Source organism: Microdochium trichocladiopsis (genome assembly GCF_020744255.1).
Source record: "Microdochium trichocladiopsis strain MPI-CAGE-CH-0230 chromosome Unknown B0I36scaffold_1, whole genome shotgun sequence".
NCBI lineage: Eukaryota > Fungi > Ascomycota > Sordariomycetes > Xylariales > Microdochiaceae > Microdochium > Microdochium trichocladiopsis.
In genome coordinates this window covers 4,499,411-4,512,818 of record NW_025763544.1, presented here as the reverse complement: position 1 = coordinate 4,512,818, position 13,408 = coordinate 4,499,411, and the positions used below count along the sequence as shown (strand labels likewise).

The window sequence follows — 13,408 nt, the reverse complement described above, 5'->3', positions numbered from 1 at the left end:
GTGAGCTGCCTCTCTCCACTTGCTGGCCCGTTCTGCCCTTCTCACTCTTGAAACCCCCTCCTCCGACCAAAGCTTCCATCCCACCTGCCGCTCGCTTGCTCACTCCAGTCATCTGCATCTGCGTCTTCTCGACGACTTCGCAAGCCGTCCTGTCCACTGCGTCGCGCTCCCTCTCCGTCTCGACAACGGTTCCCCCCCAAGGCGGCGCCACGACTCACGCACCGTCCCACCTCCGCCAACGTCATCCGTCAGCTCGCGCCCGAAAGTCCTTGAGCTCACCCGCCATACAACTCCCATCCCCTCAAGGTCGCGGCCTTCCGCGCCCGGCTTCATCATGGCCCAGCAGCGCCAGGCCCCCATAAGCCCGCCCCAGCAGTTTGCAACGCCAGCCTCCAATCCCGCCTCGCCACCCACAAAGCGCGACCTCAAATCGTGGTGGAAGCGCTTCCAGAGCCAGGGCCGGCCGCAGGATGCTCCAGGTAAACCCTTTCTCTCTCGGTAGCTCCTGGCGGCATGACAGCCCGGAGCACGGAATCTACACTCCTGTCGATCCCCCCCTCTCTCTCTGCCTCTGCACGACTCGTTATTTGCTAGCTTGTTTTGCTAACTCGACCACCTGGGTGCACAGTCCCTGAAGCCCGGCCGCAAGGCATCTTTGGTGTACCACTTCGGCAGAGCATTACATATGCCAACGTTGCCATTTCCCTAGTCGATGAAGATGGCAAGAGCTACATCTATGGCTACGTCCCCATCGTGGTCGCAAAGTGTGGCGTGTTCCTGAAAGAAAAAGGTACGAGTCGATTGGCTTCCGGCACCATTATGGGCCACTAAACTTACATTATGACCACTGCAGCGACTGGCATTGAAGGCATCTTCCGGCTCAGCGGCTCAGAGAAGCGGATCAAGGAGCTCAAGCTGCAGTTCGACTCGCCCGACAGATACGGAAAGGGTCTGGTCTGGGACGGCTACACTGTCCACGATGCCGCCAACGTGCTGAGGCGTTATCTCAATGACTTGCCCGAGCCAGTCGTGCCACTGGACCTCTACGAGCGCTTTCGCGACCCTCTGCGAGGTAGTACACGTCAAGCTGTGGGGGACGCTGAAGGCGCCCAGCTTATTGACAATTTCAACGAGGAAGCCGCCATTGCCAGATACCAGCAGCTCATCAAGGAGCTTCCACCTCTGAATCGCCAGCTCCTCCTCTACATTCTGGATTTACTGGCCGTTTTTGCCGCGAAGGCGGACGAGAACCGCATGACCGCACAGAACCTCGCAGCAATTTTTCAACCCGGCATGCTTTCGCATCCGACCCATGCGATGGCCCCGGAAGAATACCGCCTGAACCAATGCGTCATCATCTTCCTGATCGAGAACCAGGACCACTTCTTGATTGGTATGCAAGGCACAGGGACAGACGAGAAGACAAAGCGAGAGATTGAGAAGGGTGTCCCGGCCCAGCCGGTCAGCCGCTCTGTGGGCGTGCACCGATCCGCGTCCACGAGTAGTGCCGCCGCCGAAAGTATTAGCCGCGATGGCATGGTGAGACGGAACCGATCAACCTCTTCCCGGCACTCTCGACAATCAAGGCACTCGAATGGCACATCGACCCCAAATAGCCCGGCTCTGATGTCGACGCCGTCCAGTGCTCTGGGCAGGAGCAACACTGTCCCCTCCAAAAAGTCGCCACACATGCCACCCAGCCGGTTTCCCCCTCGACAAGGGGACTCCTCGATCGCGATGACTCCCACATCACCTTCGCCTGGCGCGGCTGCTGCCGCTGCGGCGCCACCGACTGTCACAGAAGAACCCGCGTCTCCCGAGCCGCAATCTCCGACAAAGGCCAGCACTTTTGCAGCACCCACCAGTGCTGGACTTGGACCTAGCCAATATCAAGCTGGTCGGAGTCAAGAAAAATTCCTCGATCCCAGCAACTCAGAGGTGACCACGCCAGGAAAGGAGCGTGGCATACAAACGTTGTTTCAACGCTCGCCTGGTGGAGACCTTGATAAACGTCAGCCTAACAAGCTGCGCAAGAAGCGCTTGCCGGGCAGTGCAAACCCCAGTGCACACAGCTCAACAACATCGCTGCCTCATTCCGGGGCTCCCTCGCCAACAGTGGAAGCGCCACCACCATTTGAGAACCTGGGTCGAGACATTCCGCGCCAAGAGAGCACCACAAGCACTGAACATACCGCGGACTCGACTCCGAGAGCATCGCAAGTGCCCACCCAAGCTACAGACCCTCAACTTGCGACGAGCGCGCCAGGCAGCAAGCAGCTGCTGAAACCCAAGGAATCGACCCCAGGCTCCTTACATTCTTCCTTCAATGAGGGATCTGACATCGAGCATGGGGCAGAGGAAGGCGCCGTTCTTGGCTCTCAGGAAAGCCACGAAAAGGACAAAAAGCGGCATTGGCCCATATCGAGACGGCGAGAAGAGGGCGCTGCGTCGAACTCGCAAAGTCTCGGCGTACACCGCCATGCCGAAATGAGCACGTCCACCGTCGGTAGCAGTGGGCACAAGCCACGAAAGAGCTGGACAGGAGACTCAAACGAGGTTGCGGCAGCCCTGGCCGACGCAGACGCCGCCAACAGGGACAAGGACGGCTCTCGAAATCCCTTCGGCTGGATCAAGAGTAAGGTCAAAGAGGCCAAAGAAAATGCGGAACAGAAGCGGACGAAGTCGCCCCCTGGCGAGCATGGCCACCACCACTTCTTGCCTAGCAGGGGAAAGAGCATTGACATCAAGCGGAACCCGGAAGAGCATGCCACTGGGACGTCCGCACCAACACAGACAAGCTCAACGACGGCCGATCACGTTCCTCCCGCGATTAATACCACAGAGTCAAGTCAGAAAGAAGATCCTCACAGCGTTCCACTGCCAATGTCACCGCCACCTACCCAGACCACGCATGGGGCGAGCAATACGACTGCGTAGGAGGAGGATGCGCCAAAATAAAACCGGAAGAGGTGGAACAAACACGAAAAAGCCGTGCCGTCTTGTTTGTATGAGGTCCCGTTGGAATGTGGAGGCAGGCGAGCTCGGCAGCATTGGCGACTGCACACATTGGAGCTGGCGTTTGGGCATTTTCTTAGAAGACTCCCTGGAGGAATCTGGTCGCTTGTGTTGTTAACAGCTCATCAAGACCGCCATGATACCCGTCCCATCTTGCGCGGTAGTCGTATCTATTGGGACAGATTATTTGAGAGTTTGGAGCCAAGTATCATTTGTCCCTGCCGATGATCCACGAGAGTCTCATGCGAAGCCTTGGAGGTTTCACTTTATCTACCATTTCGAATACCAAATACCATGGACAACGCTGAATCAATGATCCCGAGTGTTTGTTTCTATTTGTACGTGTCTCGTGGTGCTTTGTACTCGCCTGGAATGTTGTCAGCATGCTCCAAGTCATGGGGAGACCGCTCGCTTATACCCTAGAGACCAGATGTGACTCTGTCCAACAAATATTGACAGACCAGGAAGGAGCGAGCTGGCTGGCTGGATTTCTATGCAAGGTGTGCAACGCGCGACAAGCTGTTCTCATACGGCACGGATGACGGCTTGACAGGCTTTTCACACACACGCACACACACACACAAAGTCGAAAATGCGGATGAGCATGCACACACGGTGACTAAACAGCTCTCCATCCAGTCCCGGACTCTGTGTGAGTGAGTGAGAGCCTCTCCGGAGGCCAAGAGAGAAATTGGGCAAAAACAAGATTACCCAATTTCACGACAAGCTGAAGGACGAAAAGAAAAAAAGAAAAAGAAAAGGAGACGACGGAGAGGACATGTTGTATTTATCCATTGAAGCCGGGTGATCTGTTGTCTATGCTAGGTATTCATATGAGTTGCCCTCTCTTTCTAGATATTCCTTCTCGATCAACCTGCACGACACGAACAGAGCATCGGTTAGCACGGTAAGTATTTATAGAAGACGGACGACTAGCATGGGAGAAGAAAAGAAAGGAAGAAAAAAAGAATCCGAGGTTGCGGGGAGGAAAATTAGAGTAGGGCGGGGCCACGTACTTTTCAATGTTCTTCTTGATCTCGGCAGTGTCGACAGCGCCGCGCGACTTGGTCTGGTTGATGACCTCGGCGACGAGCTCGGCATGCGTCATGGTCTTGCGGCTCTTCATGATGCGCACGATGGCGGCCTGCGTCTCAAACTGCCGGTCCTGCGCCACGCGCTCGTGCGTCGCCTGGTTCTCCTCCTTTGTCTCCTTGAGCTGGATCTGGTTGATCTTGACGCGGTACTTGGGGTCGACAAACGCCTTGTTCACGGTGAACGTGTCGGTGGGGTTGACCTCCTTGCCCTTCGGGTTCTTGGTCAGCACGCGCGACTTGCCGCATGCCAATGACTGGAGCGTCCGGTCGAGGTCGCCGCCAGTCAGGCCCGTGCCTTCCGATACTTGCTGGTAGGTCAGGACTTCGTTGTCGCCGCCACGGCCCTCGACCTGGTTGAAGAGCGTAAGCACGACTGCTTGGTAGGCACTGACGAGGAGCTCCTTGGGGCCCTTGTTGAACCGCGCCTTGACCACGCAGTGAGCCAATGAGTGCTTCCATGTCAAACGACGCCCAGTGTGCTTGTTCACGTAGTACTTGTCAAACTGCTCGACCTGGGAGGCCACATTGTCGGGCAGCAGTATATTGGTGTCGGGATACGTTGGCCACGCCGCGGCGGACAGAATGCTGACCGACAGGTCCAGACCGCCAGTCTTGTGCCCGTTGCCTTCGCGCCACGCCCGGTACGAGGCCATCTCGTCTCGGGCCAGTGCCTGGTCCTTGAACATCTGCTCGAGGTTGTGTGTAAAGCTTGAGCCGCACTCGCTCTTAAGCTTGCTGAGCATGCTCCTCTCGGCGTCCGCGCTCGCGCTGCGGCCCATGAGCAGGCGCCTTGCAAGGTCTTGCTTGTAGAAGGCTTCAAAGACGTCCTTGCCTTCGATGAACCTGAACAACTCGAGAGCCTGGTCGAGTTGCCGGTCGAGCTCGGCATCCTCGTCACCAGTGCTGGCTTGACCACTCTTCTCGGCATCCGCGCGGTCTTGGACGTCCGACAGGAGCGACTGAGGCAGTGTCTTGAGTCCACCACGCAGGAGGAGGTCGATGTGCTTGGCAATCATCTCGCCCACTTTGGATGTGCCCGTCTTCCACGACGCTAGGATTTTCTTGTCGTTGACGAAACTCGCAAACGCCTCCTTCAAGCTGTAAGAGAAGTCTGCATCCTTGTCGAAGGCATCTCTGATCATGACATCAAGAGTCCGCCTGAAGAGCAGCAGGCGTACAACCATCTCGTCGCCCCTGGCCGTGTCATTGACAATGGCGCTGCCCGCAACTTTGATGTACGCGGTCCAAGGCTCCTTCAATTTCTTCTGGATGCTGGACAGCCGCAAGAGCTCATATAGAGCTTTCAGCACCTCCACCTCGTTCTCGTCGAGCAGCTTGCTCAGGCTCTCGCCATCCAGAAGTTTGTCGGTGTATTCGTCGATCAGTGTTGCGTGGGCATCGTCCATCAGCTGCCGTTTCGTGGTGCTGTCAAAGTTATATGCGTTGCACCGGAAATCTTCCCTGGCAAGGAGGCCTTCGCAAGCGGTAATGTAGGATTTGAGACTAGCCGCGCTATGCTCCTCGGCGAACTCGGAGAAGTAGGCTCGTGAGCAGGACAGCAGCTTGGGCTCAAAGTACTTGCCATAGATGTTGAGCACGTTGACCATGGACACGGAGTCGCGAAGCAGTGCGGCGTCGAAGCGCGCATCCGCCCTCCGATCGTATTCGACGAGGTCGCACATGCCTGAGATGGCATCGGGCCCGGGTAATCGCCCATGGCGGTTCAGCTCGGTGTGCTTGAAGCAGGCTCGCCTAAACAACGAGATGGTCATGTCGTTGATCTGCTGGAGGTCCTTCTGGTTGAGAAGGAAAGCACGGTCGAGATAGCTGAAGATTGAGCGTATCGTGGTAGATTGTGTCTGCCAAATGACCCAATGCTTGTGGACGCTCTTGAGCTTGGGGACGCCAAGGTGCACGTTTCCGGCGTCGCGGTCAATGGCGGCAAGGACCTCATGCTGCAGATGCGCCTCGCATATCATGCGCAGATGATCGTAGATCTCCTTTGCCTTTCCGTGCCGGCAGAGATCCTCGACGTTGCGGTAGAGGCGCTCGAGGGGCTGCTTTGGCTGCTTGCGCTCCAGGATGCACCGCAGAGCGTCCTGGAGCTCCCCGAAGGCACGGGCGTAGTACTGGTCGAGGCTGTCTTGACGGGCAGCAGGGCGGAGGTTCTTTATGGTGAGCTTCCTGACCCCCTGGTGCGGCTGGATCGAGACTCGAGGTTTTGTCAGGTCGACGCGGTCTGGCCGCCGGGTGAGGAGCTTGCTCATGCTGGAGGCGGACGAGGGAGCAGCGGCCGGAGGGCTGCCGGCTCTGGGGCGCTTTGGGTTTGAAGAGGCGACCGAGGACTTGCGCTTCGAAGGGAGGGCGAACGGGGCCGAGGAGGAACCCGCAGGCGAGGAGGCGGCACCAGGCTGATGCATATATAGAACGACTGGGGGTAAGGCAAGCCGGACGTCGTGGTGGAGGCCTGGCGAGACCAATCGTGGCCCGCGGGCAGGGCGGGGTGGTGGTCTTTGTGCGCTGCTGTGGTGGCCAGGCGAAAACGGCGAAGCGTGTGCGGGCACGGCAGAGGTGAGAGCGGAGAGTCAGGATGATGCAAGGACAAAGGAGTGTTGGCGGACGCGCTGTGCGTGTAAAGTGGTCATGGATGCACTCGCAGGCACGGGAGCCGCCGCTTGGCACGGGACTGGTGCGGAGCTGGAGCTGGAGCTGGAGCTCCTCGGCTGTCTTGATGTAGGCAAAGGTCTGGTACACTAGGATCTGCTTGCACTGCAGTAGCTACTGTGCGTTGCTCCGGCAAGCACTCCGATCTCTCCCAAGAACACCGGCTCAGGGCAGGTCTGTGTCAACTCTGGGCCCGCGAAATAGGTACTACTGTTCTGTGTGAGGCAAGGTCGTGTAAGCACCTCTACTTCTGGGGTGGAGATGGGCGATAAGGGCAGCTCGACGCAGTGCCGTCGGTGCCATGCAATCATGACTTTTTTGGGGGGGTGCCATGGCCCGGGGATAAGGGCCGACGCAGCAGGCCCCGCAGCTGCTAAGTCCACCCACAAGAACGGGCGGATTGCATGCAAGTGCCCTGTGAGACCCCCCCGGTCTCGGTCCCCGCTGGGCGTGGTTCCCGGGGAGCTTGGCTGGGCCTAGCCTAGCCTATGCGACAGCCGTAGCCAGCCATGGGCCGCCGACGACGACGACATCATTCTGTGCCTGCCTGCCTGCTGCCCATAGGGACTAACTCGCGTGTGGCGTATCCACCAGTCCACCAGTCTGACAAAGCACGCCCACCCGCGCCTCCAGCTTCGCTTTTCCATCCCGCGGTCTCTCCAGCTTTCCAATTCCCTTTCACACTCCTCCATGCGCCTACGGATGCCTCTCTCTCCTCGCTGACTGCCCTGCCTGCTAGACCCGCGCCCCCGTCCTGGGTCCTTCTGGCGGCCATGCAGTCTCTGAACGGCGCCCAGCGCGTCCTCGCCTCCGGCTCCTTCTCCGGCTACTCCCCCGTCCGCCTCCCACAGCTCGGCAATGGCTATCTCGCCGCCCTCGACTCCTTCAAGCAGCCTCTCTGCGGCAACGAAGAGGGTTGGGGCCCCTTGAGCCCCTTCCGCTACGACTTCACCCCGTGCTTCATCGATGTCGGCGTCTTTGCCGTCGCCGCGTTCGGCCTCCTCGGCGGCGCCCTCGCCCTATGGTATGTCTTGCGCAAGCGCAAGGCTGCCGATATCCCGAAGGACTGGCATTTCTGGGTCAAGCAGGTTCGTAAGCCCTCTCTCGCCTCGTAACGACTTCTTGACAGCCTCATGGTGGAACCCGGCTAATATTCTGTCTTGTTCTCGCCTCAACAGGGTCTGCTTGTCGCCATTGCTGCCGATATCGCCGTCCAGCTCGCCATCCAGATCGCCAACCTACCGAACGTCTGGTTTGGCGATTTCCGTGTCCTGACAACACTCTTTGCATTCCTATCCCTCGGTATCATCTTCGCTATCCAATGGTTCGAACATGATCGCCTCCGGAACGCCAATGGCGTCGTCTTATTCTATTGGCTGCTGCTTCTCATCGCCTACTCCGTAAAGCTGCGCTCCCTTGTGGCTCAGCAGATGTACCACCACAACCTCGCCTACTTTGTGGCCTTCACTGTCGGGTTTGGCTTGTCTGTTGTCGAATTCCTCATGGAGTGGCTGCTGCCCAAGAAGACGAGCGCATATGAGGCCGTCGTGGACGAAAGTGGGGAGGAGTGTCCCGAGGAGTACGCGACCGTCTTTTCCAAGCTGACATACTCGTGGATTACACCGCTCATGAAGCTCGGCTACAAACAATATCTCACCGAGGATGACTTGTGGGGCCTTTCGACGACTGACAAGGTCGCCAATACTGGCGCCAAGTTTGACCGGATCTGGCAGGACGAGGTCAAGAAGAAGGGCCGGCCTAACTTGTGGTTGGTCTTGGCGAAGGCGTATGGTGGTCCGTACCTGCTTGCTGCCGTCTTCAAGACTCTCAGCGACATCGCCAACTTCTCACAGCCCCAGCTGCTGCGGTACCTGATCACCTTTGTTGCGTCCTATGAAGCTGGTAAAACCCCCGAGCCGCCTATCAAGGGCGCCGCTATTGCTCTAGCGATGTTCTTCGTCGCTATCCTGCAGACAACCATGATTGTAAGTACAATGCGCCGTGCCAAACCGCCCAGAGGCCACAAACTTATGCCAAACCACAGCACCAATACTTTCAACTCGCCATCGTGACAGGCATGCGGGTCAAGTCTGGTCTCACAGCCGCCATCTATAAGAAGTCTCTGAAATTGTCGAATGAGGGTCGTGCCAGTAAGACTACGGGCGATATCGTGAATTACATGGCGGTAGACGCTCAGCGCCTTCAGGACCTTGCACAGTTCCTGCAGCAGCTCTGGTCTGCTCCCTTCCAGATCGCCATCTGCATGATCTCGCTGTACAACTTGGTAGGCTGGTCGATGCTTGCCGGCATCGGTGTCATGATCATCATGATCCCCATCAATGGCTTCATTGCAAGATTCATGAAGCGTCTGCAGAAGCAGCAGATGAAGAACAAGGATTCCCGAAGCCGCCTCATTGCCGAAATCATCAACAACATGAAGAGCATCAAGCTCTATGCCTGGAGCACAGCCTTCATGAATAAGCTCAACTACGTCAGAAACGACCTCGAGCTGAAGAATCTTCGTAGAATAGGTGCTGCTCAGGCTTTCGCCAACTTCACATGGTCCACCACGCCATTCCTCGTCTCCTGCTCCACCTTTGCCATCTTCTTATGGACCGAAAACGCGCCGCTGAGCACAAGCATCGTTTTCCCTGCTCTGGCTCTGTTCAACTTGCTGACCTTCCCGTTGTCGGTCCTTCCTATGGTCATCACTTCCATCATCGAAGCTACTGTGGCAGCGGGCCGGCTCACAGAATTCCTCCTCTGCGAGGAGCTCCAACCTGATGCGGTGATTGTTGGGCCCCCGGCTGAGCAGATTGGCGACGAGAGTGTGAGCATCCGACACGCCACTTTCTCCTGGGACCGGCACGAGTCGAAGCATGTCTTGCGTGGCATCAACTTCACCGCTAACAAGGGCGAGCTCACTTGTGTTGTCGGCAGAGTTGGCCAGGGCAAGTCGTCTTTACTGCAGAGCATTCTCGGCGATCTGTGGAAGGTTGAGGGCCAAGTCAAGCTGAATGGCGAGGTTGCCTATGTTGCCCAGTCGCCGTGGATCATGAATGCCACGGTCAAGGAGAACATCATCTTTGGCCATCGATACGACTCAACCTTCTACGAAAAGACCGTCAAGGCATGTGCTCTACTCGACGACTTCAGTCAACTACCAGACGGAGACGAGACCGTGGTTGGCGAGCGAGGCATATCTCTCAGTGGAGGCCAAAAGGCGCGTGTGGCCTTGGCCAGAGCTGTCTACGCTCGAGCCGACGTCTACTTGCTGGATGACGTCCTCTCCGCCGTGGACTCTCATGTGGGTAAACACATCATTGAGAATGTCCTCGGTTCCGGAGGTCTGCTCAGCTCGAAATGTCGTGTCCTGGCTACCAACGCTATCTCTGTTTTGACCTCGGCAGACTATATTTGCCAACTCAAGGACGGCGAGATCGTCGAGAGTGGCACGTTCCGCCAGCTCATGGCTATGAAAGGCGGCATTGCCGAACTCCTCAAGACATCTGGTAATGATTCTGGCGCGACCTCTTCTGCGGTTAGCCCCGAGGGTTCTGGTAGCGAGACTTCCACATACATCGAGCCCGAGACGACGCAGGACAAGGAAGAAATGGAGGAGGCTCAAGAGACCCTGCCAGAACTTGCGCCCATCAGGATCGGACCTTCGGGCACGCAGAAGCGCAGAGGCAGTATGTCGACCCTTAGGCGAGCTAGTAGGGCCAGCTTTAAAGGGCCGCGAGGCAAGCTCGGCGATGACGATGATCCGAGTGCGAGGACAAGACAGGCCAAGGAGCATTCTGAACAGGGCAAAGTCAAATGGGATGGTAAGTCATTCGTCATGGGTGGCATGTATGCGCCAGCACAGGATGGTTCTGCTAACTCCCCAGGCAGTTTACAAGGCATATGCAAAGAGCAGCAACTTGTTGGCTGTTGCGATCTATCTGTCAACCTTGGTCCTTGCACAGACAGCACAAATCGGTACGTTCATTATCGCACAGCAAGGTATGCGGAGTATGATGGAAAACCTGACTTCCCACTTTAGGAGGCAGTGTGTGGCTTCGGTCGTGGGCTAAAGAGAACGAGCGGACGGGTCAAAACCTCCACGTGGGCAAGTGGCTCGGCGGCTACCTCGGGTTTGGTGTCGGCTCCGCATTATTAACGGTATTGCAAACCTTGATTCTTTGGATTTTCTGTTCTATCGAGGCTTCGAGAAAGCTGCATGAGGCTATGGCCACTGCCATTTTCCGGTCGCCAATGTCGTTCTTCGACACAACACCTGCGGGACGAATCCTCAATCGCTTCTCGAGCGACATCTACCGTGTAGACGAGGTTCTCGCAAGGACTTTCAACATGTTGTTTGTCAATCTTGCGCGATCCGGTTTCACATTGGTGGTCATCTCCGTCGGCGTCCCACCCTTTGTCGCCTTCATCATCCCATTGAGCTTGGCATATTACTGGGTGCAGCGTTATTACCTCCGGACCTCGCGGGAGCTGAAGCGACTGGACAGTGTCAGCCGCAGTCCCATCTACGCCCACTTCCAAGAGTCTCTTGGTGGTATTAGCACGATCCGGGCATACCGCCAGCAGGATCGGTTTGAGCTAGAAAACGAGTGGAGGGTCGATACCAACATGAAGGCTTACTTCCCCTCCATCAGCGCGAACAGATGGCTGGCTGTCCGCCTCGAATTCCTCGGAGCTATCGTCATCTTCTCCGCTGCTGGCTTCGCTGTCATCACCGTCGTCAGTGGCGGTGAACTTGACTCTGGACTTGTCGGGCTGTACATGGCATATGCGCTGCAGATCACAGGGTCTCTCAACTGGATTGTGCGTCAGACAGTGGAAGTCGAGACCAATATTGTATCTGTCGAGCGTGTCCTGGAGTATGCTGCTCTGCCGAGTGAGGCGGAGGAGATCATCCCCGGCCGTCGTCCGCCAGTTGCGTGGCCGGCAAACGGCTCTGTCGAGTTCAAGAACTACAGCACTCGCTATCGAGCCGGGCTGGACCTTGTCCTCAAGAACATCAACCTGGACATCAAATCTCACGAGAAAGTCGGCGTTGTGGGCAGGACGGGTGCTGGAAAGTCGTCTCTGACTTTGGCCCTCTTCCGCCTGATCGAACCCGCGGCGGGCAACATTAGTATAGACGACTTGAACACTTCCAATGTTGGGCTCTTGGACCTGAGAAGGCGCCTTGCTATTATCCCCCAGGATGCTGCCCTTTTCGAGGGCACAGTTCGGGACAACCTGGATCCTGGCAACATTCATGACGACACTGAGCTATGGAGTGTACTGGGTGCGTATTCTGTCTATCTCACATGGGTTGCACTTGGTCACCCCGACGTTGCTAACCATCATCTGCATCAGAACATGCGCGCCTGAGAGATCATGTATCCAGCATGGGCGGCCTGGACGCAAAGGTCCATGAAGCCGGTAAGTGCCACTATTTTCTGTCTTATCGCGAAACTCATATTGTCCGCACGACAGCACTGCTGTACTGGGTGGAGCGCGGTTAGCCGCATGCATAGCCACGATCCCTCGTGGCGCACTGGCTTGTTGTGCAACATGCCTTTGTCTGAGCCGAAGATGGCCGGGGCAGCAGGTGCCCGTCATGACCATGGTCAGAATATTCCTCGTGCTTGGCATGTGTTAACCCGTCGGCTGTTGTCACCACTGCAGGTTCCAACCTTTCACAAGGACAGCGACAACTGATATCCCTGGCCCGGGCCATGCTGACACCATCCAACATTCTCGTGCTTGACGAGGCCACGGCCGCCGTCGACGTAGAGACGGATGCCATGCTGCAGAACACGCTGCGGTCGGAGCTCTTCTCGCACCGCACCATCATCACAGTCGCGCACCGCATCAATACTATCCTGGACAGCGACCGCATCGTGGTGCTCGACAAAGGCGAGGTCGTCGAATTCGACACACCCCAGGCCCTTATCCAGAAGAAGGGCATCTTCTACGGGCTCGTCAAACAGTCCGGCCTGGACACGGAGTAAGGCCTTTCGGCTACCTGCAGCTTCCCGATGTGGGCGGGACGACCGCGGCCGCGTGTCACTTCACACGCGTCGGCTTTGCCACACGGGATAGCTCACGTGATGCCGAGTCGAGTCGGGATCTGTGCCTCGTCCGGTCGCTGTTGGTGACCTTGTGATCAGATCACCACGTACAGAGCGCTGAATGGTACACTAGCCCTCGAACAGTGCTGCACAAAAGGCAGCAGAGGGCCGGTGTACTCTGCATTTGTTTTGTCTTACACAAAAGTCGGAAGAATAGAATGGGATACACGTGTGTATAACATGTATATACAAGTCAACTTTAATACTTTTTATACCAAGCACTTGAGCATGTTTGCAGCACAACAGGACCTCTGAGTGATCTCGGTGCTTACTCTGTCGAGGTCAACAATTTTACAGTGGCTGGGTCGGGTACCTCTTAAAAGAGCCGGAGCTGTGTGCTATCATGTCACCGCTTGACGCCCAGCTTACTCGTGCGTGCGTGCCAGCCTAGAATCAGTCAAGGCGTCGGTGGGATAACACCTTTCTTTCCCCCTCGTGGGCAGGGCAGCATGCTTAGGGACCAGAACGTATTTTGATCAGACCATCGGAATCGATCGTCTGTTCCCGAAC

At 56.9% G+C, this 13,408-nt stretch overlaps 3 protein-coding genes across 3 annotated transcripts; 2 read left to right on the top strand and 1 right to left on the bottom strand.

Annotated features, from left to right (window-relative positions):
* On the top strand, positions 1-3,339 carry B0I36DRAFT_427332 (uncharacterized protein). Its single transcript, XM_046162424.1, has 3 exons — positions 1-479; positions 629-790; positions 854-3,339. The coding sequence occupies exons 1-3, from the start codon at positions 335-337 to the stop codon at positions 2,935-2,937; spliced, it is 2,391 nt and encodes a 796-aa protein (XP_046019092.1). The 5' UTR covers positions 1-334; the 3' UTR covers positions 2,938-3,339.
* A 492-nt stretch (positions 3,340-3,831) lies between these two features.
* B0I36DRAFT_234523 (Cullin family protein) lies at positions 3,832-6,376 on the bottom strand (the record flags this gene model as incomplete). Its single annotated transcript, XM_046149323.1, has 2 exons — positions 3,832-3,889; positions 4,032-6,376. The coding sequence occupies 2 exons, from the start codon at positions 6,374-6,376 to the stop codon at positions 3,832-3,834; spliced, it is 2,403 nt and encodes an 800-aa protein (XP_046019091.1).
* Positions 6,377-7,399: 1,023 nt separating this feature from the next.
* B0I36DRAFT_311992 (P-loop containing nucleoside triphosphate hydrolase protein) lies at positions 7,400-13,138 on the top strand. Its single transcript, XM_046152441.1, has 7 exons — positions 7,400-7,861; positions 7,952-8,758; positions 8,818-10,600; positions 10,668-10,754; positions 10,819-12,069; positions 12,141-12,206; positions 12,453-13,138. Exons 1-7 carry the CDS (start codon positions 7,547-7,549, stop codon positions 12,776-12,778), a joined length of 4,635 nt encoding a protein of 1,544 aa, XP_046019090.1. The 5' UTR covers positions 7,400-7,546; the 3' UTR covers positions 12,779-13,138.
* The last annotated feature ends 270 nt before the right edge of the window (positions 13,139-13,408 follow it).

Excerpts from the sequence above, each read along its gene's own strand:
- B0I36DRAFT_427332 (XM_046162424.1), top strand. The coding sequence starts at position 335 with ATGGCCCAGCAGCGCCAGGCCCCCATAAGCCCGCCCCAGCAGTTTGCA. Across the intron at positions 480-628 it reads CCGGCCGCAGGATGCTCCAG|TCCCTGAAGCCCGGCCGCAA; the intron begins GTAAACCCTTTC and ends CTGGGTGCACAG. Across the intron at positions 791-853 it reads CGTGTTCCTGAAAGAAAAAG|CGACTGGCATTGAAGGCATC; the intron begins GTACGAGTCGAT and ends TGACCACTGCAG.
- B0I36DRAFT_311992 (XM_046152441.1), top strand. The coding sequence starts at position 7,547 with ATGCAGTCTCTGAACGGCGCCCAGCGCGTCCTCGCCTCCGGCTCCTTC. Across the intron at positions 10,601-10,667 it reads GGGCAAAGTCAAATGGGATG|TTTACAAGGCATATGCAAAG; the intron begins GTAAGTCATTCG and ends CTCCCCAGGCAG. Across the intron at positions 12,070-12,140 it reads TGAGCTATGGAGTGTACTGG|AACATGCGCGCCTGAGAGAT; the intron begins GTGCGTATTCTG and ends CATCTGCATCAG.